Source organism: Chiloscyllium plagiosum, chromosome 5, assembly GCF_004010195.1.
Source record: "Chiloscyllium plagiosum isolate BGI_BamShark_2017 chromosome 5, ASM401019v2, whole genome shotgun sequence".
Lineage (NCBI taxonomy): Eukaryota > Metazoa > Chordata > Chondrichthyes > Orectolobiformes > Hemiscylliidae > Chiloscyllium > Chiloscyllium plagiosum.
This window is the reverse complement of record NC_057714.1, coordinates 50,304,078-50,329,710: the sequence shown is the minus strand read 5'-3', so window position 1 is coordinate 50,329,710 and position 25,633 is coordinate 50,304,078. Positions and strand designations below refer to the sequence as shown.

The 25,633-nt window shown below is 38.6% G+C and overlaps 1 protein-coding gene across 7 annotated transcripts in view; it reads left to right on the top strand.

Moving 5' to 3' along the window:
• Positions 1–25,633, top strand: part of LOC122549888 (tyrosine-protein phosphatase non-receptor type 3-like) — a 218,108-nt gene that overhangs the window by 108,815 nt on the left and 83,660 nt on the right. For 4 of the 7 annotated variants that reach the window (XM_043690062.1, XM_043690063.1, XM_043690068.1 and 1 more), the window contains 6 exons: positions 478–660; positions 12,538–12,561; positions 15,457–15,697; positions 16,913–16,945; positions 18,996–19,079; positions 20,486–20,542. In XM_043690062.1, coding sequence (XP_043545997.1) covers positions 478–660; positions 12,538–12,561; positions 15,457–15,697; positions 16,913–16,945; positions 18,996–19,079; positions 20,486–20,542 — 622 coding nt within the window. The remainder of the gene's footprint in view (positions 1–477; positions 661–12,537; positions 12,562–15,456; positions 15,698–16,912; positions 16,946–18,995; positions 19,080–20,485; positions 20,543–25,633) is intronic. The other 3 variants (XM_043690065.1, XM_043690066.1, XM_043690067.1) reach the window with 3 other exon arrangements.

Below are 25,633 nucleotides of genomic sequence, written 5' to 3'. Positions count from 1 at the left end.
CTCCCCCGTGAGAACATTCTGCACCTTCTCTGAGACATCCTTGATCCTGGCACCAGGGAAACAACACACCATTCTGCTTTTTCACTGCTGGCCACAGAAACGTCTGTCTGTACCTCTGACTACAGAATCCCCTCTCACAATTGATCTCTTGGAAGCCGACATACCCCTCGTTGCATTAGAGCCAGTCTCAATACCAGAAACTTGGCTGTTTGTTGTACGTTCCCCTGAGAATCCATCACCCCTACATTTTCCAAAACAGCATACCTGTTTGGTATACCTGCAACCCACAAATGCACTGACCACTGATCCTGTTCCTGCTGAGATGGAGACAGGAAATTTTATGTTCCAAGTTTATTTTTTTATCGGAACATTTCTGAAATCTTTAAATACATAATATATTTGAGTACAGTATTAAATTTATGCTATCAAATGACCTATTCAACTAATAAAGGCTTCACTCCTTTGTTCTACCAATAGGCCAAGCCCAAGATTAAGACATGATGCTCAAAAGCCAAGACATTCTTCTGTAGATAACCTTGCTACTGAGATGGCATATATCACAGAAAGTGAAGAAGTGTTTTATAACTACAAGGCAAACATTCCAGCCTTTGAAAATAAAAAGGATGTGGAGGCCTGTCCGAAACATTCATCACACAGCTGGTATGTTATTTAGGAGTTTGATTAAATGGTACAGAATTGACAGTTGGTTTAAATATGGAGAAAGCCATAAATCATAGGATTATAATATATTTATCACATAGCCGTATATGCCTAATCTTGGACATTCTAATAATCTTTCAGAATTTTTCGATCAACCCTAAAAAATATTTGACCCAAATAAAGAATGTCAGTTTAATCTTTTGGCTTTTTCATCACAATGAGTCATTTTGGTTATTCAAATTCTCTTTCAACAGGCTGGAAACCTTTCAGTATAATGATCTGCTTCTCAATTTACTTAATACTTAAGTGATCTTTTCATTCAGAGTCAATTCTAGCCTCTGTAGATTTGGGACATGAGGGAAATATCCTGCTTCAAACTTCAGGTTCAATCATAGTCTGACTTCCAGCCTGTTAACAAAATTCACTACTGGAGCCATCTGAATGATTGAGGCCCTTGAATTCAGGAGAAAAAAAAACACCCATTCCCTTTAACTGTTCTTTTATAGTCTTTTTATGTACTCCTCAGGCTTATTGCCCTCCTCACTTTGTCTCTTCAGCAAACCTTGATGTATTACACTCAGTCCCTAGGTGTGATTTGTTCAGGTGGATTGAAACTAGCTGAGGCCCAGTAGTGGTCCTTGCATTTGGTATGGTTTTCTTCTGCAGCCTTTCACGAGGGAACTTAAGGTGATGCACAATGAATATAGTCGATGGTGACACTAGAGGGCCTCACATTTTGGTATAACCCACTGGCTTGAAAATGCCCAACAATAAGATCGATCAGGGACTATTACCACTTGAAAGGAAATCCTAGTACCTTGTTTGAAGCAACACCACAGGTTTCACTTTCTAAAAAAAAAACAGTCACTGGATATCATGGCCAGTTGTATAGGCTGTAGTTTCCAATCAAGAGTGTAGTGCTGGAAAAGCACAGCAGGGCAGGCAGCATCCAAAGAGCAGGAAAATTGAAGTTTCAGGCAAAAGCCCTTCATCAAGATTTTCCTGCTCCTTGAATGCTGCCTGACCTGCTGTGCTTATCCAGCACCACACGCTTGACTGTAATCTGCAGTAGTCGCTTTTGCCCTGTAGTTTCCAAAGACTGGCAGACCATTATCAAACAATGTAGCATTGTTCAGATAACTGATCTGATCGTAAACAAGGGAAGCCATACTGTTCTTGTGTGGATGCTGCTTCTTCCATCATTCATCATTAACAGGAAATGTTCGGTGTTATATTAAAACATGGTGTGAAGTTTGAATGTTTTTTTTTCCTTAGCAGCATACTGTATATGCAGTCAGACTTTCTTCCCTCTCGCTCAGTGAAGGTAACACCTCATTGATGTAACATTTTTCATTCTACTGTGTAGAGGCTGATAGGAAACATCATTGTCATGCAGTCGCTTAAAGGCCTGAAAAATAGTAGATTTGGACTGCCTGTACAAAATTGAGCTATCTTTGTTTATTTAAAAGATTAAAATACCAGATTGGCAATTTTCTTGTTGTTAGTCTCTTTCTCGGGTGTTTAAAAGGTGTGACTTCCAGTTTAACTTGCGGGAGTTTGTGGGAATGCAGTAAACGCAGTCCTGACTTGAGTTTTCCCTGGGCCAGAATGTGTCATGTTCTATTGAGTCATCGAGTTGGTAATTGAGCGGCCTCAGTCTTTGAAACCAAATTGTAGCAGACCAGGAAAGCTCCTGTTTTCATACTTGATTTTGTTCTTCTTCAGCTAGTGTCACCAAAGGTGAGAGTTGGAGGGTGCTTAACCATTACAATGACTGACTAGTTTCAAGAAAGGGGAGAGTCAGCAGGGTGGTCCATACTAATCTGTTTTTACGGGACAGTGGGATCTTGTTCAAATAATCCGAAATTCGGATAATTGATGTTCGGATAACTGAGGTTGTTCTGTATTCAACCAGTCTATGCTTGTAAATCTCAGAATACAATGTTCAACCTGACATATACTCTGGTATTGGGCAACATTTACTAAATAATACTGACTATTGTCACGAAAGATTTCTAAGCATCATTCTTAAAGTATGGATTTTAAAATAATGGTATATGAGTTTGTTAACTTTTCTGACCGGTGTAAAAATAGCTAGGTCAGACCATCATTCTGAAATCTGTGCTATAACCCAGAATGTATCAGAGGACAGGGATCCCCTGTGTTGATTTAGAATGGTTGGGTGTAAATATTGAAGACCATTAGCTTGGTTTTTTTTTCAGGATAATCGAGGATTGATAGTTCAGGGAACCCAAAGATGGAAATTTTTAGGGGATTTCGAAGTACTGGGATCAGAAAGCAGTACTGTCATTCTTCTAGAAAGGATATCAACGATTCAGGGAAGCACATTGCCTTGTGTTATGTTTTAGGTTGCCAAACTTCCAAATCATTAAGTGTTTAATTAGAAATCTGCAGGTTACTAAGCTGTCTGATTTGAGTAAGAAGACTTCACAGTTCACTAAAAGAACTGGGGAGAAATCAGTCAAATTGAAATGAAAGATTTGACAGAGGGATAATTTCTCTGGATTTGAGTCTGTTGTAGATAGCATTGGGAAACCGGTTGAGACTTTGTGCTGTATAAAGATCCTTCAAAATGTTAGATATCTAGATTTTTTTTGCCTTTTGTAATTTCTGCTGCTGAAGAAAATCTGCAGCCTCGTGGAACTGTTTTCATACGTGACTATCACGTTGAGTAAAACTAAAAAAAAAATCTAGAAAGTTAATTCAATTCTGGAATCTGACTTGTTTGGTGATACAATCAACTGGGAAACTGGAATCAGAACACTGCACTATGAATTATGCTGGACTACTTAATTTAGGATTACTAGTCAGGCTGCAGTGCTATGTCATTAACTTCTAGCATGCACAGTAATTATTTACATGAACCTGTCCTTTGTAGACAAAATGCATAGGCTGACACTTGTCCCTATCCTCAGTGGGAAATTTTCAGTGGAGACAGCCAGGCTCTGCCACATTGCTATGGTAGTGCTCTGCCTCATCAGAATGAACCTGTCTGGTTTGAATTTAATCCATTAACTAGACAACTAACAGTCCCAACTGTGTTTCCAGGCCAACCATGGTCCAATGAATCATGCTGTGTAAATTGTTCTTTTCCTTTTGCCATTTTAATCTTTTTGCATTTCCATCATGACAAGTGTAAGAAGAAACAATTAACCTTCATGCCACGTTTTTTGGCAATGTTTAAGTTCTGTACTGAAACAGTTATTTAAATAAATAAATTGAGCAGGTATTTACTACTACATGGATAGACATAAATAAGCTACCACCTTCTGGACAATTCTTAACTCCAGCAATTCTCAGAGATAAATGGAAGTGTTATCATCCCTTCCTAGGCTATAAAAGCCTCAAACCATTGTTCAGGTTACATTTTCAATACTTGCCAACTAATTCAGCAGATTAATTTATTTTGCAGTAAAACACTGATTCTTGCTATAGATTGTTCCAGTAATTTGAAACAAGGCAAGCTTCCAGCTTCTATTTCCTCCAAGTTAAAATAGAAATTTCACTTCCCTTGCTGATAGTCGCCATAGTCACTGATGAAGTCTTTTTTTTTAGTCTGCTTACAGTGCATCTTTGTCTGATTTATTATTTATGTTCTAGATTCGAGTGGTGCTGGAAAAGCACAGCAGTTCAGGCAGCATCCGAGGAGCAGTAAAATCGACGTTCCAGGCAAAAGCCCTTCATCAGGAATACAGGCAGAGAGCCTGAAGGGTGGAGAGATAAGGGCATTTATCTCTCCACCCTTCAGGCTCTCTGCCTGTATTCCTCATGAAGGGCTTTTGCCCGAAACGTCGATTTTACTGTTCTTTGGATGCTGCCTGTCCTGCTGTGCTTTTCCAGCACCACTCGAATCTAGAATCTGGTTTCCAGCATCTGCAGTCCTTGTTTTTACCTTATTATTTATGTTTCCTGACTAATGAGATGCAAATCACTTTTGGTTCAAACTGCACTAATTTGTACACCAAATCCCAAATAAATTGAAACCAGAGACCTTCTCAAGCTCCACCAGTCCATGACAGCATCGTCTGCTCTGTGCCATCCAGTGATGTGTGTGTGGCAGCATTTGACTGTATGCGGCATGAAGGAGCAAAATGTGACTCAATGCAAATCTAATTTTCCACCATTTGGAGTTGTACCTGGCACAAATAGGTTTTATTATAGTCTTTGGTGATCAATTATCTCAATTGCAGGGCAATAGTGCAGTAGTTCTCTAGGATAATGTCCAAGGCTCAAACACCTTCAGCTATTCGTCAATAGCTTCCCTTTATCACTAGGTCAGAGTGTTGATATTTGCTGATGGTTGCTCAATGTTCAGGGCCATTTGCAAGTCCTCAGATGCTGAAGCAGTCAATGTGCAACAAAACCTAAACAACATTCAAGCCTGGTCTAATAGAAAAGAGGCTCTAACCAGTTCTCCTCGACGTTTGATGGAATTACCTTTGCTGAATCCTGTGTCAACATCCATTTATTTCCCCCTTACTTCCCCTGATCGTTAACTACAAAAACCTCAAATATGGTTTCCCCTTCATTAAGATCATTTTGGCTTCTTCCAGTCATATAATTTTGAGTTTTAAAAAAAACATTGCTGGTAAAGTACAGGTCTGGCAGTATCTGTGGAGAGATATTCGAGTTAATGTTTTGAAACCAGTGACCCTTGCTCAGAACTGGTGGTAGCTAGGAATGATGTTGACTGTTGTCATGAAAGATTTCAAAACATTATTCTTAGAGTTTGGATTCTAAAATGACACTGTGGGTTTGCTAACTTTTCTGAAAGGTTTAAAAATAACTAGGTCAGACTGGACCTGAAACGTTAATTCTGATTTCTCTCCACAGGTGCTACCAGACCTACTGAGCTTTCCCAGCAATTTCTGTTTTTATTTCTGATTTACAGTATTCACGTTTCTTTCAGTTTTTATATAGCTTTGAGTCCTTTATTAATATTTTTTATTTGTTCACTAGGTGAGGGCATCACTAGCTAGATAGCATTTATTGCCCATCCCTAATAGCCCAGAGGGCAGTTAAGAATCAACCATATTGTTGTGACTCAAGAGTCTCATGTAGGCTAGAATGGGTAAGGGCGGCAGTTTCCTTCCCTAAAGGACGTGACCTTGGAGTGCAGGTTCATAGTTCCTTGAAAGTGGAGTTGCAGGTAACTAGGATAATGAAGAAGGTGTTTTGTATGCTTTCCTTTATTGGACAGAGAATTGAATATAGGAGTTGGGAGGTCATGTTGCAGCTGTACAGGACATTGATTAGACCACTGTTGGAATGTTGCATGCAATTCTGGTCTCCTTCCTATCAGAAGGATGTGAAACTTGAAAGGGTTCAGAAAAGATGTTGCTGGGTGGAGGATTTGAGCTACAGGGAGAGGCTGAATAGGCTGGGGCTGTTTTCCCTGAAACATCGGAGGCTGAGGGGTGACAAAGGATGGGGTAAATTGACAAGGTCTTTTCCCTGGGGTGGGGTCCTGAACTGGAGGAGATAGGTTTAGGATGAGAGGGGAAAAATTTAAAAGAGACCTAAGGGGCAATGTTTTCATGCAGAGGGTGGTGCATGTATGGAATGAACTGCCAGATGAAATGACTAAGGCTGATATAATGACAACATTTAAAAGGCATCTGGATGGGTATATGAATAGAAAGGGTTTAAAGGGATATGGGCCAAATTCTGGCAAATGGGACTAGATTAGGTTAGGATTTCTAATTGGCGTGAATGAGTTGGACCAAAGGGTCTGTTTTCGTGCTGTACATCTTTATAACTTTACGACATTAGTGAAGCATGAGTGTTTCTGACAATTGACAAGGGATTCATGGTCATCATTAGATTCTTAATTCCAGATATTTATTAAATTCAAATTCCACCATCTACCATGGTGGGATTTGAATCTGGGTCCCAAAAATGTTATCTGGGTCTCTGAATTAACAGTCCAGCGATAATACCATTAGGCTATTGCCTCCCAATTAAATCCATTTTTGTACTAAAATCCACCATTTTCCTGATGGTTGATAGCTCACTTAACTTGGTACTCTCCCAAAATTTTGTTTGGGAGAATGAATCTGTTATATCTATATTTCAATGCTGTCATCCCTGGCAAGAAAACCTAGGAATCATTGAAAGCTAATTTAACACATTCAGCTGCATATATAACTTATGTCATTCTTTCATTTTTATTGGTTTGCTTCAATTAGAAAGAATAGCCAATCCTCTGTCTTCACAGAATTCTAGCTTCTTCACAGTAGCTCTTGCCTGTCAACGATAGAATCCTATTTAAAAATGCTTCTAAACTGTGATGAAGTGAATGCTCGGCCTTACAGCCATTAAGTAGGTTTTCTCAATTAACTCATAACTTTGAAGAGGATAAAATCTATTTAAAAGACTCCCTAAACCAAATTATCACCACCAGTTGTACTACCAAATTTTCCAACACCACCAGTTGGTCTAATGTTCACCTGTGCAAAAAGGAAGTAAATCCGTGGTAGTGTAGTGACAGTAGGGAAGTGATCTCACTAAATTTCCTGATGACGATCCTTCCTCCCAATTTGAATAATATGAGCTTAGTCTGTCATATTCTTGGTTAGGGAGCAGAAAAATGGCAAAATAGCAGCACTTTTAAAAGGCTGCAGCTCTCTACTAAAATAGTGGTAATCACAGAAATATTTGCTTGGACCAGACCCTCATCAGGTCCGCTCTGCCATTTAATAGGTATCACAGAACATGGCTCAAATTTCACTTTGCTTTTCCACCCACTACATATACCCCTTGATTCCCTGAGGGAATAAATATCTGTCTATCAGAGCCTAAAATATCTTCAGTGATGGAGTATCCACAAGCCTTTGGAGTAAATGATTCTAAAGATTCACAATCCTTTGAAGACATTTCTTCTGATCTCTGTCCTAAATGATCAGCCTCTTATTGTGGGGTTATTCCCTGTGTTCTAGCTTGCTCAGAAAGGGGAACAACATCTTATGTCTACCCAATTGGGCCTCTTCAAAATATTGTCTGTTTCAATGAAATAAATTCATGGTGTCAGCATTTTGTCTTGTAGGAGAGTGTTTTGTGATTTGGTAACTTTCTGTTAAGTGTTGTCCAGTGTGCTGCAGCAACAATCAGGCATAGCAGCCTCTGCAGCTTTTGCTGCAGACAAGAAAGATGGGATGAGAAGGTGCACAATTTACTGGCCTTTCAAAGAGTCACTTTCCAGAGGTCACAACTATTTGTGATTGTCTCCCAGTTGTCAGTGTTAGTTTCTGCCATCTTCAGATTTCACATGCAGGTGTTTTTGTAGGAGAAGTATGAACATGCAGGAATTTGTGACCTGGGGAAATTCACCGTACTGAAGCTGTTTGGATATGTGGCCTACATTCGTGCAATTAGCCAGTGCAGACATTGTTGGCTAGGCAATGAGAATATGCTGATGTAATTAGCACGCTCCTGAACTTGAGTTGCCAAGAGTTGGCAAGGATACATTTAAAACAGTAAAGGTTTGGAACTGTCCAGATTTTTCTCCTGCTTGGCATATGTTTTCGAAGACTCACCACTGCAGAGGAGCACGCTCAGAATGCTGGCATTGTGGTTCTGTTTAATGCCCTCGGTCAGGTTGTACTGGTCTACGCTTTCACAGATTGTCGTAACACCTGCAGCTTTTGCGATGCATGAGTTTTGAAGTAGGGTCACTGGACCCAAAATATTACCTATGCTTTCTCTGCATAGATGCTGCCAGATCTGTGTTCCTCTAGCAATGTTTCCTTTTGTTTGTGATACATATGTTGCACTGAACATCAAGTGACAGTGTACTGGTGATTGTGGAGCCTAGATAATTTCAACATGAGCAATCGCCACCATCACATTCTTAATGTTAATGGATAGCAGTATGGCAACATCATTGATCATGGCATTTTTCAGCCTCTTTATAGGGTGAGTGTATCTGTCCATTTGCCACAATAGATGTTCCTTTGTATCATCAGTTGTTCCTTTGCACCATCAGCACAGAACAACCTTTTGACTTTGCACACCTTTAATCTTCGATCTCAGATGAGCAAAGTTCAAGTTTTATGTTAGTTCAGGTATGCAAATAGACACCATCTATAGATGAAGACTCATGACAGCAACAAAGAGAATAATGTACCAAAGGCTGTTAGTGCCAGAACACAATCCCATTTGACACTGTTGCAGATCCAGAAGGATTCTAATATTGCCCTGTCATGGCTGGTGTTTACTCCATTGTTGTCATGGAAAACGTGGAGATCACCTGGAGCAGCTTCAGCAGGCAGCCTGCTTTCTCAAGCAACTTAAATAAACTACTTTGTTCATATGGTTGAATGTTTAGTGAGGATAATGAAAGTAAAACAAAGTAATTTCCCTTGTTCACAACATTTCTCTTGCAGCCGTCAGGCTGAGATCAGGCTAATTGTAGATCTTCCAGTTCAGAAACCAGAGATTATGGTAATAGCAAACTCAAATAGTCTCACTAAGTTCTCATTTGTCTTCCTAGGCCTTGATTAATGGGCCATGCATCATGATCTGCAACCGTTCTTGCTTTGAAATCACTCTCGGTAAAGATGCTTTGACTTGCAGAAGCTGATAGCAACATCAAGCTCCTTCGTATGATCTTCTGTTCTGTAGTGGAGCACACTTCTGAAGAATAGGTACTCCTGAAGTTAACTGGCCTTGTTTGAATTAAGAGATGGAGAGAATTTGTTCTGAATCACCTTTTTCGAGGGAGTTTGAAGAATGGAGCTCTATCATTGAGAGTAGTGAATTTCTTGAAATAGAACCTGCACATTCCTCCTTTATGCTTTTGGATTCTTTCATGATGATCTAAAATATTGAATTGAATTTATTGTCACATGTGCTGAGGCACAGTGAAAACCTTTGTCTTGCGAGCAATACAGGCAAATCACGTAGTTAAAAAGCATAGATAAGTAAATAGTAGGTAAACAGCAGCAGAAACAAAAAAAAACACACAGGTACAGGCGAATGCTAAGAGTTTGTGAGTCCATTCAGTATTCTAACAACAGTAGGGTAGAAACTGTTTCAAAACCGTCTGGTGCATGTGTTCAGGCTTTTGTACCTTCTCCCCGATGGTAGTATGGAGTAAGGTCTTTGAATTCCATTATCCAATTTAATGCATCAGACTTTGTTGAATTGAAATAGTTTTAAAAGGAACTAAAAACATGACTTTGAATGGACACTGCATCATTTGACTAAAACAAGTTGACCAATCTTTGTGAAACCAATGTGTATCGTGCAAAATACAGTCTAAACAGAAATTAATATTTTACATAAAGACAATGAAAGCAGTCAACACCCCTGTCCCCTGCCTGCCATAGGGTGTGAAAAGGTGCTCATCCATCTGATTTGTAACATGCGAATCCTCATATGGTGGAGGAGAAATATCACTTACAATTATCAAGCATGGATGCAATAAACTCTGTAGAGGAATATACAAACATGCTGCTATTTCAAGAAGCTGTCTTTGTGGCAGAAACAAACCTGTCGATGTTAGAGTGTTGAACTGAAACAGATTTCTGAAATGCCACACGCTCAGAAGTTTGTTTACCTGATACAGTGGATCCTGTGACAATATTGATTGGGGGGGGCGGGAGCATCAGGAAACCGATAACTTAAAAGGTAAAACTGTTCACTACTGCTAACAGTCCCACAATCAGCTAACTATTTGTGGTCTTAAGTTAAAATCTTGCATCTCGAGGACACTCCAAATTTTTATCCTTTTTATCTTTCTTTTATGTTGAGCACTATTCTCTTTTAGGAGAAAGTGAGGACTGCAGATGCTGGAGATCAGTCTAAAAGTAATGATGAAGGGCTTATGCCCAAAACATTGACTCTTCTGCTCCTTGGATGCTGGTTGACCTGCTGTGCTTTTCCAGTGCCACACTATTCTCTTTTAACTTTGCAAGTGTGTGTCCTTAAGGTTCTGTGTGACTGAACAATGGCAATTTGCTTGATATGACTTCTGTTTTTCTCAGGATTCACAGGTAATAAAATTGCTCTAAGTTTCATGTCATCAACAAATTATATTTGATTTCCTCACCCAAATCATTCATATATAGATCTTGAGTAGGTAGGCCAAAGCACTGAAACCTGAGGTAACCCACTTGTCGTCATCATCTGCTCTGGAAAAGGCCCATTCTTTCCTAATCTCTTTCCTGTTTGTTAAACAGATCTCAGTCCATGCATTGTACTACTACCAATTCCACATGCTTAGATTTCTGCACAATTCCTTTCTTTATCAAAACTTTTGAAAAATCCAAATGCATCACATCCACTGGTTCTCCCTCATCTATTAAAGATTCCCCTATCTAAATTGTTATTCACAACACTGCTGATGTTCTGTTGACCATGAGTCCTCTGAAATCTGGCCAAACTTCATGAAAATTGTCGGGGACAGGAATGTTCTTTCCCCTTTGTAGAGTCAGATTGGCATTATAGGACAGGGGCTTGGACACTCAACAGCCCTTAAACTGCAATGCTGAAAATTGGAAACAATTTAGATGAAGCCACCATTTTCAACCACCAACAGTCTTCGAAAACCATGATTTGAAAAAAATGCTTCAATTTTCCAAGAATATAACCTTACTAGAGAGCACTCTTATAACCTTAGGTGGACTTTAGAATTAATTGTGGCAAATAGTAATTTTACTGGCCGCAAATAAGTTAGGATATTGTACAGCTCTTGCCATGCTATCATAGTTATTTACAATGGCATACTGTCCACCCAGATAGGCATCTCCACCAATTAGAATCTACTTGCCAACCAATCATATTTGTCCCCTCATTCAGTATAAATATTATTTTCTCTTTACTTCCAAGATGAAAAGCTTTGACAAAATCTGACATTTTCAGCAATATTCAATCATAATATACACCAAACTGAAGCTGTTTTGTTTTGTGTAGCATCAGTTCCTGCATGCCTCTTTTGCTAACCATGTCAACCTTTCCTTCTGTCATGGCAAGTTAAACCGGGTAGGAACCTCAGCATGCTGCTGTGCATAGCTGACGTTTCTTCCCACATTAATTGAAACAAGTCTCTATCTTTTCCCTTCTCATCTTTGCTTGATTATTGGATTGGCTGCTCTTTCAATGACCATGACCATGCCCATGTTGTCCCACAATCTGTAATACCTCTCTCCCTCTCTTTTCTAAACACACAAATTCCTTTTCACATGTTCTTTTTGTCATTGGTCCCCACCTATCATTCAATAACCATCCTATAATGCCTGTTCTCCACATTTGGTATCCATTTCCACCTTTGCTCAAATCAGAGATGTTTGTCCAATCCGAATGACCGTGAATAATGGGATCTTTTGCATCTTTTAATTTCATTGGCTAAAACACTGGGTAGTGAAAATATTTTGGAATAAATGTGAATGTTTCACTACATTTTACTTATTGCTCTAAATTAAAATACAGAATTTCCTCTGAAAGGGTTAAGAAGCTTGTCAATAATCAGTTGATTGCAATTCAGTTTCTGAATGCCTTTGTAATCCTTTCCTATTAGTTACTTCCTTGTGACACATGATCATATGCTGAAAATAATTTTGTGTTGAATTGTTTGCTTATAAAAGGATTGACTTATGCCATTTTCAAGGGAAAAACTTTTGAACAAATATAAATTATGTGGTATTAGAAAATGTAAAGCATCGGTGAATGTTAAATTAAAACCATTTGCAAAATGTGGATTAAAATCATAAGCTACCTGCTTCCAAGCAGAATTGTTTGTGGTTGTGACAAGCACAGTATGTCCTTGCTGTCACAAACACAATGAGAATAAATTTGTATCCCCACAAAACATGCCTATCAATATAGTTAAGTGACTTTCAAATTATTCTTTTGCAGGTTAGAAGAACAACAATTAGCAAAGTAAGTTCACTATTTGTTCCTTTATCTTGCAGAAAAAGTACTATTCTTATAAATCACTAAGCTACAGTGGACTAGATATCGTGGATAAATAATCACATGCACAATCACTGATGTATAAATTGGCTAACAAGATCAGTGCTTTAAGAAATACATGATGAATTTTGAATCTCCAAAACTAGTTGATTTTTGTGAAGCTCCACTATTTGCATGATACGCATGCAATCTTGTCCTTAGGCTCCATTTTTTAGAAATTGTGAATTTGAACATTCGATGCCAATAACTCACCACAAGTTGTTATATGTGATAGAATGTAGTAAATGTTTAGGCAATTTGATCATAGTTACTACCATCCAAGTTCACCTTTTTGGCCCAAATAGGAAATAAGTTAAATGTTTACATCTCCTCCCTCTTTGTAGTAAATCCTCAATAAGATTTTTTGAAGTCTTCATTTTTCCTTGTTTCTTCTCTTTCTCAATCCAATATTTCTTCCTGCCATATTTGTTATCAATTCACAATGCAAACATTCTCAAGCTGAAGGGTAGAGAAAGCAGTTTTAACTGCTGTATGTCCTAACAGGGGAAAGGCGATGGTCTAGTAGTGTTTTCGGTAGACTTTCCATCCAGAAACTCAGCTAATGTTCTGGGTACCTGAGTGGAAATCATGCCATGGCAGATTGTGGAATTTTAATTCAATTAAGAATCTGGATTTAAGGGTCTCATGATGACCATGAAACCATTACCAAGGCAAATAAAATTAAGGAGAATCCAAAGGGTTTTTGCAAATACATTAAGGGAAAAAGGGTAACTTAGGAGAGAATAGGGCCCCTCAAAGATCAGCAAGGCGACTTTTGTGTGGAGCCGCAGGAGATGGGGGAGATACTAACCGAATATTTTGTATCAGTGTTTACTGTGGAAAAGGACATGGAAGATATAGAATGTAGGGAAATAGATGGTGATTTCTTGAAAAATGTCCATGTTACCGAGGAGGAAGTGTTGGATGTCTTGAAATGCATAAAAATAGATAAATCTCCAGGACCTGATCAGGTGTACCCTAGAACTCTGTGGGAAGTTAGGGAAGTGATTGCTGTACTCCCTGCTGAAATATTTGTGTCATCGCTAGTCACAGGTGAGGTGCTGGAAGATTGGAGGTCAGCTAACGTGGTGCCACTGTTTAAGAAAGGTGTGAGGACAAGCCAGGGAACTATAGATCTCTGAGCAATTTGTTGGAGGGAATCCTGAGGACAGGATTTACACGTATTTGGAAAGGCAAGGATTGATTAGGGATAGTCAACATAGCTTTGTGTTTGGGAAATCATGTCTCAGGAATTTAATTGAGTTTTTTGAAGAAGTAACAGAGGATTGATGAGGGCAGAGTGGTAGATGTGAACTATATGGACCTCAGTAAGATGTTCGACAAGGTTCCCCATGGGAGACTGGTTAGCAAGGTTACATCTCATGGAATACAGAGAAGAACTAGCCATTTGGATACAGAACTGGCTCAAAGGTGGTGGAGGGTTGTTTTTCAGACTGGAGGCCTCTGACTAGTGGAGTACCTCAAGGATCGGTACTGGGTCCACTACTTTTCGTCATTTATATAAATGATTTGGATTTGAGCATACGAGGTATAGTTAGTAAGTTTGCAGATGACACCAAAATTGGAGGTGTAGTGGACAGTGAAGAAGGTTACCTCAGATTACAACGGGATCTTGATAAGATGGGCCAATGGGCTGAGGAGTGGCAGATGGAGTTTAATTTAGATAAATGCGAGGTGCTGCATTTTGGAAAAGCAAATCTTAGCAGGACATATACACTTAATGGTAAGGTCCTAGGGTGTGTTGCTGAACAAAGAGACCTTGGAGTGCAGGTTTATAGCTCCTTGAAAGTAGAGTCACAGGTGGACAGGATAGTGAAGAAGGCGTTTGGTATGCTTTCCTTTATTGGTCAGAGTATTGACTATGGGAGTTGGGGGATCATGTTGCGGCTGTACAGGATGTTGGTTAGGCCACTTTTGGAATTTTGTGTGGAATTCTGGTCTCGTTCCTATTGGAAGGATGTAGTGAAATTTGAAAAGGTTCAGAAAAAAATTACAAGGATGTTGCCAGGGTTGGAGGATTTGAGCTATAGGGAGAGGTTGAATAGACTGGGGCTGTTTTCCTGGAGCATTGGAGGCTGAGGAGTGACCTTGTGGGGATTTACAAAATAATGAGGGGCATGGATAGGATAAATAGTCAAGGTATTTTCCCTGGAATGGCGGAGTCCAGAACTAAAGGGCATAGGTTTAGAGTGAGAGGAGAAAGATATAAATGACACCTAAGGGGCAATCTTTTCACGCGGAAGGTGATGCGTGTGTGGAATGGCCTGCCAGAGGAAGTGGTGGAGGCTAGTACAATTGCAACATTTAAGAAGCATCTGGATGGCTATATGAATAAAGAAGGGTTTAGAGGGATATGGGTTGGTGCTGGCAGGTGGGACGAGATTGGGATGGGATATCTGGTCGGCATAGACGAGTTGGACTGAAGGGTCTATTTCCGTGCTGTACATCTTTGATTCTAATAGATAAAGCCATGCAGTTCACTAATATCGTTCAGTGAAGGAAATCTATCATCCTGACCTGGTCTGGCCTACATGTGACTCCAGACCAACAGAAATGTGGTTGACTCTTAACTGCCCTCTGGATGACTTGGCATGGGCAGTAAATACTGGCCCAGCTGCAGACATCCAAATTCCATGAGTTAATTTAAAAAAACCTTGATCTGGCAAGTTCTCAGAATCATAATGTGTGTGACAATAAGGAATTGAAGTGAAACGTTGAGCTTTAGGCTTATTTTCTTCATGTTCCCTTTCAGTTAAATACTGTCTATCCCAGGAATCTCAATACAATTTAACTTATTTTCAGGATAGTTGCAGAGGACGAAATGCAACAACAGTTCTCGCACTGCATCAAAAGACAACGACGATCATTCATACACTCAGTGAATGGTGTAGAAACTGTTGTACCATGTGATGATCACCTATCCGTGTCTGTTTCTCACCCACTGGACGGTGTTGACTTGCAGTTTCTTGAGACCTATGGCTTTAAAACACCAAGAACAAATATGGATGAAACAAATCCCTGCCAATACTACTGTGATGACAAGGTTTGCAAAACTGAATGCAGCTTTCTTTTTGAAATCGAATGTAATCTATTCTATATCATGATTTGGAGTTGGACTGGGGTGTACAAAGTTAAAAATCACACAACACCAGGTTATAGTCATGGGCGGCACGATGGCACTGCTGCCTCACAGCGCCAGAGACCCGGGTTCAATTCCCGCCTCAGGCGACTGACTGTGTGGAGTTTGCACATTCTCCCCGTGCCTGCTTGGGTTTCCTCCGGGTGCTCCGGTTTCCTCCCACAGTCCAAAAATGTGCAGGTTTGGTGAATTGGCCATGCTAAATTGCCCGTAGTGTTAGGTGAAGCGGTAAATGTAGGGGAATGGGTCTGAGTGGGTTGCACTTTGGTGGGTCGGTGTGAACTTGTTGGGCAGAAGGGCCTGTTTCCACACTGTAAGTAATCTAAAATAGTCCAACAGGTTTAATTGGAAGCACACTAGCTTCGGAGTGTGCTTCCAATTAAACCTGTTGGACTATAACCTGGTGTTGTGTGATTTTTATCATTATGTCAGTTTACAAAGTATTTGAAGTTTATGTGAAAATCCAGACCCTAGCAGCAATATGAGTAATTCATTCTTCAATCTAGTTAGTTCAAAATCTACCAACTTCTTTATTTAAAATGTTGCTTTGGTCACTTCTGTAGGGCATGATTAGACATGGTATTTTTGCATCTGCAAAGAGTAGACTCTACCCACTGCCTTAAAGTCAAAAGTGACAAATTGAAAGTTCTGAAAAACTACAAATTAAAGAAAGCACAAGTGAACCAGCTTTTATTAAACAAAACATTTGGCCTATATTTTTCCACAGCTAATATTCTAGTATCTAAAATAAATTTTAAACAAAATAAAATATTGAAAATCATATTTCAAAATAACATTTGCCCACCAGATTTTATTTTGGCGTCTTGTGTACTGTATTACTGTCATAAAAGCTTTCATTTGAATTTCTCAGTCTCAAAAAATCTGGGTTTGAAGTTGACTCTTAACAACTACTCTGCTTGCAATTTATTGATTATAGCGATCTGAGCAAGTAATAATTTCCCAAAAGGGGTTTGGAAAGCTTCCCAGTACAACCTAAAAATTGTCTTCACACATACTATTCCAGGACTTTTGAGTTTCATTTAACTCTATTTGGAAAATTAATAGCATAATTCAAGTTAAATTACAAGTTTGCGAATTCTCACTTTTGTTCCTTCCTAGATTGCCAGAATTTGCTGTTTTTGTTGCCTGAAGGTATTTTGTAATTAATTTAATTCTCATCTCTTCTGGGTTTACAAAGGCATGAAGTGAGCAGATGGATGATACAGATATGAAGGCTATAATTAAAATGTTTGAGAAGTGCTAAGAATGGTAATACTTTAGTTGGTATTCCATGATAATGGCTGCTCTTGTATCACTGTCTGTAATGTTTCATATGAATTAAACCCCTGGAGTTTAATTGCTACAGTGTGCTGGTAATTATCATGGGATCTTTAGTATTTAAATACATAATCTCAAAGTAAGTAAATATCCAAAAGGATTTTGTTAAAGCAAATGCCACAAAAAAGCGAACACTTTCTTAGCTATTGTTCTTATCATAATATATGCCACCTAACTAAATGAATCTGTGACTGGCAAGGAGTCACCCACTTAAAATTTAAAATTAATAAATGAGTGCCGTCAGTCTGTACTGCCGTACTACGGGCAGTAAATAGGTTTGCATATTGAGAAAAGGTTCTTATGAAAGTTTTTGCTGAAGTATGCATCCCACAAATCAAATTAGATGTGCTATCTTCTGAATTTAATGTTTAGACACATTGCAACTAATTATGTACTGAGTATTAACTCCACTGAAAATGAAAAAGTAAATGACTAAATTATTTTCTGTTACATCTTAAAGTTGTTCTATTTGTATTAGATACATTATATGTGAAGCAGTAATTAAGCTAATACTCCTCTAACTTTCCTATTCTACATGTATTCATACTCAAAAGTCCATTCTCTGAAAGCACAGAGTTACCAAATATGCTTATCTTGCTTGATGCTGATATTGTACTTGTTAGCTATGACAATAAAGTATTGGTTCTAATCAGCCAGTGGGCAAAAATGGTATTATAATATTTGTGAAGAATAGAAACATTGCAATTCTGCAACTGGACTCATGACCTCTAGCCTCAAAAACAATACTGTTCATCTTTAGTAACTTAGGATAGCTAAAAATAAATTTCACTTGACCCTTCAGAACACAGGTATGTTGAAGTCCTGCTGTTTAGATCAAAACTCGTGTGCTATAATGCTCTCCACAGATGCTGATTTATGGCATCCACAGTTCTTTTGGGTTTTTTATTAAGCTATGTCTTGACATTAGGAGAAATGGTGGTTAAAACCAGTCACCACTGGCAAAATAACAAAAATTCTGGAAGCTCCTTATACACAAAGTAAAACTTTGTATAATTAATTTTAATTGATGCTAAGTCAAGTAAACAGCTATGTTGTAATATTAGTATTGTGGGTTGATGCAAAAGTAACGTTGAACATTAAAGCAGCCTAGAATTCAATCCCACAAGCAAATTCTTAATTTCAAGTTATGAGCCAAAACACTAAAAAAAAATCACAAAGTTTTCTGCACTCAATATTGTTGGAATTTTAAGACAATTCAAAACTTAGGCTGATGGTGTATGTTGTCTGAGGCCCCCTTCAGAAGCCTTCTCCAATATTTCTGGTGTAGTTGAGGGAACCAGAGAAAAGGGAAGAGACTGAAAAAGTTTACTTTCTAAAGGTGAATTTAGAATGTCTTGACTCAGGGCAGGTAATCAATTTGAATCTGTTCAGCTGTCCAAAAGTCTGTTTTAATTGGTTCAGTATTATCATAGGTATGCTACATGTTATTACTGTGGACTATGTATAATTGAGATGCATGTTTATATTCATGTTTCATATAAAAATTCATGTTAGGGTTAAACATGATGAGTAGAACTGTAATAGTTCTCTCTCACCTGTCCAGTGTGACCCCACTTTATAAATGGTGAAATAAGTACATAAGTTGATGCTTGATTTTCTGTTTCAACTATAACATTGCAAAGTATAATCTGAATAATTACATTGACCATAAATTGAGTGACTCCAGTACAGTACTTCCCAAACTTACTCTCACTTGGAAGTCATTGCTGACTCAAAGCTCATGACACAAAAATTTCAACTTATGACAACACTTGGTATCCTACCTCTCAGTTTGGGGAGGTCACTCTAATGGTATCCTTTGATTCAGTCCTGCATAGTAAAGTTCACTTGTTCTTATCTTCAGACTGATCTGGTAAACAGTGATAATGGCTTTCTTTGCGTTCACATGATACCTGATGAAGAAGGAAAGTTTGGTTTCAACTTAAAGGTAAATGTGATAAATTTAACCTTCCTTGCCACGCTTTCCTGTACAGAGACAAAAAACTGCAAATGCTGGAATCTAAGGTAGAGAGGCAGGAAGCTGGAAGAACACAGCAAGCTAGGATGCATCAGGAGGTGGAGAAGTTGATGTTTCAGGTGTAACCTTTCTTCAGGACTGGGGGTGGGGGTGGTGGGAGCTGCAGATAAAGGGGATGGTGGAGGCAGGGTGGTGAAGTGGGGTTAGGTGAAGACAGGCAGAGGGTACAACCGAGTTGGTCAGTGGGAGAATTGAATCCGGTAGTTGGCAGGGAGGGGGAGGGATTGGGAAGGGAGGTTATTTGAAATTGGAGAACTCTACGTTGAGTCCTCAGGACTGTAGGCTGCCTAGGCGGAAGGTGAGGTGTTGTTCCTCCAATTTGCAGTTTGGTTTGTTATGGCAATGGAGGAAGCCAAGGATGGTAGTAACAAAGAGTATAATACAAACCAACAGTCCAGCTCTCAGAATGAAATGGCAGTCACAAGTCAAGGTTGAAATTGAAGATTTATTATATTTCGTTTTCTAAATATGAGAAGCAAACTTGCACTATGTCTGATTCTCTGACTAGTCATTTTAACTTTTGGGGGTTTACACATGAACAGGGGAATTTGGATTTTTTTCTACTTTAATTCTTTTGTAAATTATGTTTCAATACTGGAAGCCAGGATGATGTTTCCTGTGGCTGAGCGAGAGTCCAGATCAAGTGGTCACAGTCTCAGAATATATGACAGGCCAGTTTGGATGAAGATGAGATGAAGTGAACGACACATGCTAAACTACTTTATTGTTCATCTGTGTTTCTCAAATCTAATTAAATATTTTTCATAATACGCTAAACCTTGAGAGTTTTGATTTTGCAGAGTCCATCAAATGTCAAGATAAATAAATTTCTCTACATACAGTCATTAATCTTCAGTCTCATTTGGTGTACAGGTTGTTATGCTATAATGAATGTTTCGTTAATGTGAATTCATTGTAATGCAATTGGCAACACTGTTTCTAAAGTGCAATCTTTTAACATATATTGGTTATAACCTTTCGTCCCTTTAGTTTAAATGGCACTGCTATTGTACAATTTTCCTATAACACAAGATTGCACAAGAATAGAACTACCCCATTATAGCAGAACCAACTGTTATTAATTCAACTAAAGTTTTGCTGAGCTACTCCACCCAATTGCCTTTATATTGAAGCTACCAGGATTTATTGAAATGAAAATATATTTAAGAGTAACAAGAATCTATGCAAGTGTAATGGGTAACAAAGTCTAAGTATAGAAAATCTATGAACAACAGATTTTGTAAACTCTAACATCTTTCTTTGTGTGTATAATCCTAAAGCATCTTTCTTCTTCCCACTCCACTGTCTACTTGCAGGGTGGAGTTGACCAGAAAATGCCCCTCATTGTGTCAAGAGTAAGCCCAGGATCACCAGTGAGTAAAACTTACTCAGTACCTGCACTAAATGAACTTTTTTGTATGTATCTGCTTCAGAGTCTCAATTTTCAATGAAAGAGATGGTGTAAAATTCTTGATCTCTTGCACAATTTATTGGCCTCTCACTTAAGAACAGTAGCACACAGTGCATGCAGAAAGGACCACTAGGGAAGTAATTGAAATTCGCAATAAATGTCTCACTGCTAAGACATTACATCTGCCATTTTTACCCTTGTAACTTTCTGACCAGCTTTACACTTCCTTTCCATTGTTTTGAGAGAATCTTTGCCATAGAGATTTTAAATAGTTCTTAACAATCTGCTGTTCTTCATTGGTGAGCAATATAATTTTGGAGTTGCTGGATTTCCTTCTGCTGTGCTTCTCTCTAATTATACTTGCTTACTTTCTAATTCCTTTAACTCACTCATGAAAAAATAATTCTATGGAATAAGACTTTGACCATAATAGAACTACTACAGTGGTCTCAGATCTCCTCTTCTGCAAGATGCCCTTCCGTCACTTATACTCCTTAAGTCTTTATTCATATTGAAGAAGTCTCTCAATCTAGTAAATGATCCTTATATTATGGTTACCGAGCTCGATTCACCTTAATTTCTGTTCTCCTCTCCAGAAGGATTTCTATTTGTCTCTTTCACTTTCTTCATTTATGTTGCTTTCTGTTTCATTTGTCATGTTTGATCATGCCCAAGAACTCAGTCTCCTAGCTGTACTTCACCCCACGCACCTTTACCAGCTGCCTCTGAATCTAGTTTACTCTGTGAATTCCAACCAAAATTATTCATGTTTTGGACCCAGCCATGATTACGATAGCTGTATGATAGCTTTCCTTTGTCACTTCACAGAATTCAAAATCAAAATCCTACACCAGCACTTGTACTAACAGCAAATCATTCTGGGGCAGACATCAGATAGAAAAGGTAGCTTTCATCATAGCTTTTTAAAAAAAGGCAAGAGGGTAAAATAACCATAAAAATTGTGTTTCTGGCATCATGGGTAAAAGGAAAACTAAAAGATATAAAGTAAGTGAACCAACACTAAGAAATCTGAGATTAAAATTCAGGAGGAAAGGTTATGGAGCGTAGCTCAAACAAGTTTTGTTTGCACAAATGAATTGAATGTAAGAAACAGATTGAATAAATTTCAAGCACCTATGACTGTAAGGTGATCAGGACTGGAACTAAATGTATTATGTTATACACTAACAATAGGAAAATGATAGATGGGGAGGAGTAGGACTGGTAAGATTTTTTAAAAATGTTTTTATTTTTGGGATGTGAATATCACTGGCTAGGCTAGTATTTAATGTCCATCCCTAATTGCGTGAGAAGGTGGTGGAATTGTTGCAGTTCTTGTGTAGGTACACACAATACTTTCGGAAGAAGGTTCCAAACTCTCATCTAGAGAGAGGTACATGACGGATCCTCCTTTTTGCCCTTTAAACTTGTAATGGGATGATTTGTGGAGAAGTGACAGTCAAATAAAAAGGTAGCACAGATCTTAGTTGATGAACAAATGATTCCTGAAGAAGGGCTCATGCCCGAAACGTCGATTCTCCTGCTCCTTGGATGCTGCCTGACCTGCTGCGCTTTTCTAGCAACACATTTTCAGCTCTGATCTCCAACATCTGCAGTCCTCACTTTCTCCCCGAACAAATGAACAGGAAAAGAGTAAAATAATAATCAAAAGTTGTGCTTTAGCCACTATGGATAAGGAGAAAATGAAAGTTGTAAAGTAATTAAAGCAGGAGAGAAAAATCAGCAAGGTACAAATAAAATATTAAAAGCGTCTGTATGTAGTGAAAGGAAAATAGTGTGTGTAGATGTTTGGGTGAAATGAGGAAGTAAGAAAGCATTTAAGACTAATGGGAGTTGTGTGCAGCCTTCCTGACATGGTAGGTTGTGTAAAGGCAAAGAATAGACAAGCATGTGGTAAAGGCAGTGTAATTTTAAGTTTAAAATGGATTTGAAATAGGTGTGCTCGAATCTTTTAGAAAGGTAATTTTTTTTAAGCTTGTGTGGAATACTTCTCTGCAGCAATATGCCTTGGAGCTAACAACAACATATGCTATATTAGATTTAGTAATGACTCACAAGCTGTATTTAGGATAGCTAATGGTGCATGATCATTTACCTAATATCAGTCATAACATGATTACGTTTAATACAGTGTTTGAAATGAGGAAACATAGAACAATTGCTCAGATTTTAGATACAGGTAGGCCTGATTTCAATGAAATGAGACAGAAACTTTTAGAGTAAATTGAAAAAATTCATTCACGGGATGAGGGTGTCATTGGCTAGGCCAACATTTATTGCCCAACTTTAATTACTCAGTGGGCAGTTAGGAGTCAACCACATTGTTGTAAGTCTGGAGTCGCATGTAGGCCAGACCAGGTCAGAATACGAGATTTCCTTTTGTAAAGGACATTAGTGAACCAGATGGGTATTTCTGACAATTGACAATAGTTTCATGGTCATCATTAGACTCTTAATTCCAGACTTTTATTGATTCCACCATCTGCCCTGTTGGAACTTGAACCCGGATTAATAGTCCACTGGTAATACCACTAGGCCATCACCTCCCCTAAGGAGCAAAAATACTACATTCAAAAAGGTAATCATTAGCCAACAGAGTTAAGAAACCACACTTGAGAGACAACATACATTTTTAGACTAAAATGAAACTGCAAAATAAAGCACAAGATTAAGAACTACTAAAGGGATGCTGGCAAGGAATATTAAGCTCAACAGAGGGGAGAAAAGAATTACAATTGCGTACGTTTGGTTTGGAGCAGTATTGGCCTTGTGAAAATAGACAACTGATATTGTCAATGAAAATAGTGGAATGGCAGACATTCCGAATAAGTACTTTGCTCTAGTATTTATGGAGAAAGACATCAGCATGCCAGGTAATTGAGGAAACCAATGTTGAATAAAAGACCAAAATTAATGTAAACAAATGAGAGCAGTGAAAAAAGAACAGTGCCAGAGAGTGATGTTCTAGAATGAAATGGCTTCCATTCTTGGGTTTTAAAGGAAATGGGTGAGATGCAGGGGTATTGGGGATGTAAAAGCAATGACTGCAGATGCTGGAAACCAGATTCTGGATCAGTGGTGCTGGAAGAGCACAGCAATTCAGGCAGCATCCGAGGACAGGCAAAATCGACGTTTCGAGCAAAAGCCCTTCATCAGGAATAAAGGCAGAGAGCCTGAAGCATGGAGAGATAAGCTCGAGGAGGGTGGGGGTGGGGATAGAGTAGCATAGAGTAAGCAAATGTGGCTGGGGTAGCGGGTGTGCTAACTATAAGCTTCCAAAGTACTCCTGATTCAGGAAATTTAATATTGAGTATGTCACAACTACTTAAGGAAGGAGGAGGAGGGTAATCAGGGAATAATGGAGTACTTAGAAAATTCAGAGTCTACATATAAGGATAAAGTGACTGAACACCTTTAAATTTTTCACCTCATTTGACAGAGACTGGATTTGTAAATGGTAATTGATGGTTAATTCACTTGATTGACGTTTTTGAAAGTGTACTTAAAGCAGGGGATTGGCTATGAATATTGTTTATTTGAAGTTCTGGAAGGCAATAGATAAAGTATCAGGATACTGGGAATGTTCAGCTAAAGCTGAATTTCATTGAATTGGAGGCAAATTATTGAACTGGTTAAAAAAAATGGCTGAATGGCAGGAGACCTAAGTGTAAAGGTGATGGGCAGGTACACTAATTGGCTGGCTATGTTTAATGGTGTCCTACAAGAATTTGTGTTCCAGCCTCTATTGTTCAAAATTACTTTTATTTGTTCAGGGCAAATGGTCTTCTCTCACTGAGCCAGCATTTATTGCCCATTCCTAGTTGCCTTTGAGAAGGTGGTGGTGAGCTGCTGCCTTAAACTGTTGCTGTCCATGTGCGAAAGGAAAACTCTCAATGCTATTAGGGAGAGAGATATGGGATTTTGACCCAGTGATATTGAAGGCAAACAATATATTTCCAAATCATGATGGTAAATGGCTTCAAGGAGAATATGATGTTTTCCAGACACCTGCTGTTCTTTTCCTTCTAGATGTTATTGATTGTGAGTTTGGAAGGTTACGGACCAGACCAGACCCCCTCAAAATATATTAAGATGATACATTAACCTTTCCTTTTATTTTAAAGGCTAGTGCCAGGCATTGTGTTTCAGATGCCATTTGATCGGTCAAACTACCAATCTTGAAGCAAAGCAACTTTTACACTATAAGTAAAATACAACAAAAGAAAGAAGAAATTGGAAAGGAGAATAATAATTTTAACTGTAATCATTTTTACAGATAAACAGTAACTGTTGCAACATAGTAACATCCCATTAACACCTTGGCAAGGGCAGATTCAGTAATATATATTTTCTGACATGTAATTCTAGCAGTAGGAAAAGAACCCCTCAGCTTTTAGCTGAAACAGAGAGAGGAAAAATAGCTTCCTCATCCAGCTTCAAGACCCCAGCAGCAACTGGTACTAAAAAAGTATAACTAAAAATCCAGGTTCTGTGGGAGCATGACCCCACCCACTCGGGCCACTTCTATTGTTCCAATTTTGAAAAAACACCCAACACTTCGTAAGCTGTTTATTGGCTTTAAGGGAGATGGCTTGGCATCTCTGTCTCAACCTTTCTCCATTTAAAAAAAAAAAGGACCAAGTACACCTCTTAAAGCCACAGTATTGTCACACTAAATATTTTTCGTGCATATCTGATACTGAGCCTCTGAGGAAGAGGGTGTGAATGTTTGCGAATGCAATACCAGGCAATTGGATTGCATTGTACTAGATAGTGTCAAGCCTCCTGAGGCAACGGGAGAGTATTCTATCACGTTGACCTGTTGCTTGTAGATGGAGCTCAGTCTTTGGGGTACCAGGAGGTGAGTTACTCACTGAAGTATTCCAAGCTTCTGAACTGCTCTTGTAGCAACATTTACTAGGCTATTCAATTTCAGTTTCTGGTCAACAGTAAACCCCAGTTGATAGTGGGGGATTCAGCTGTAGTATCGCCATTAAATATCAAATGACAATAGGTGATTTGTCTGGTTATT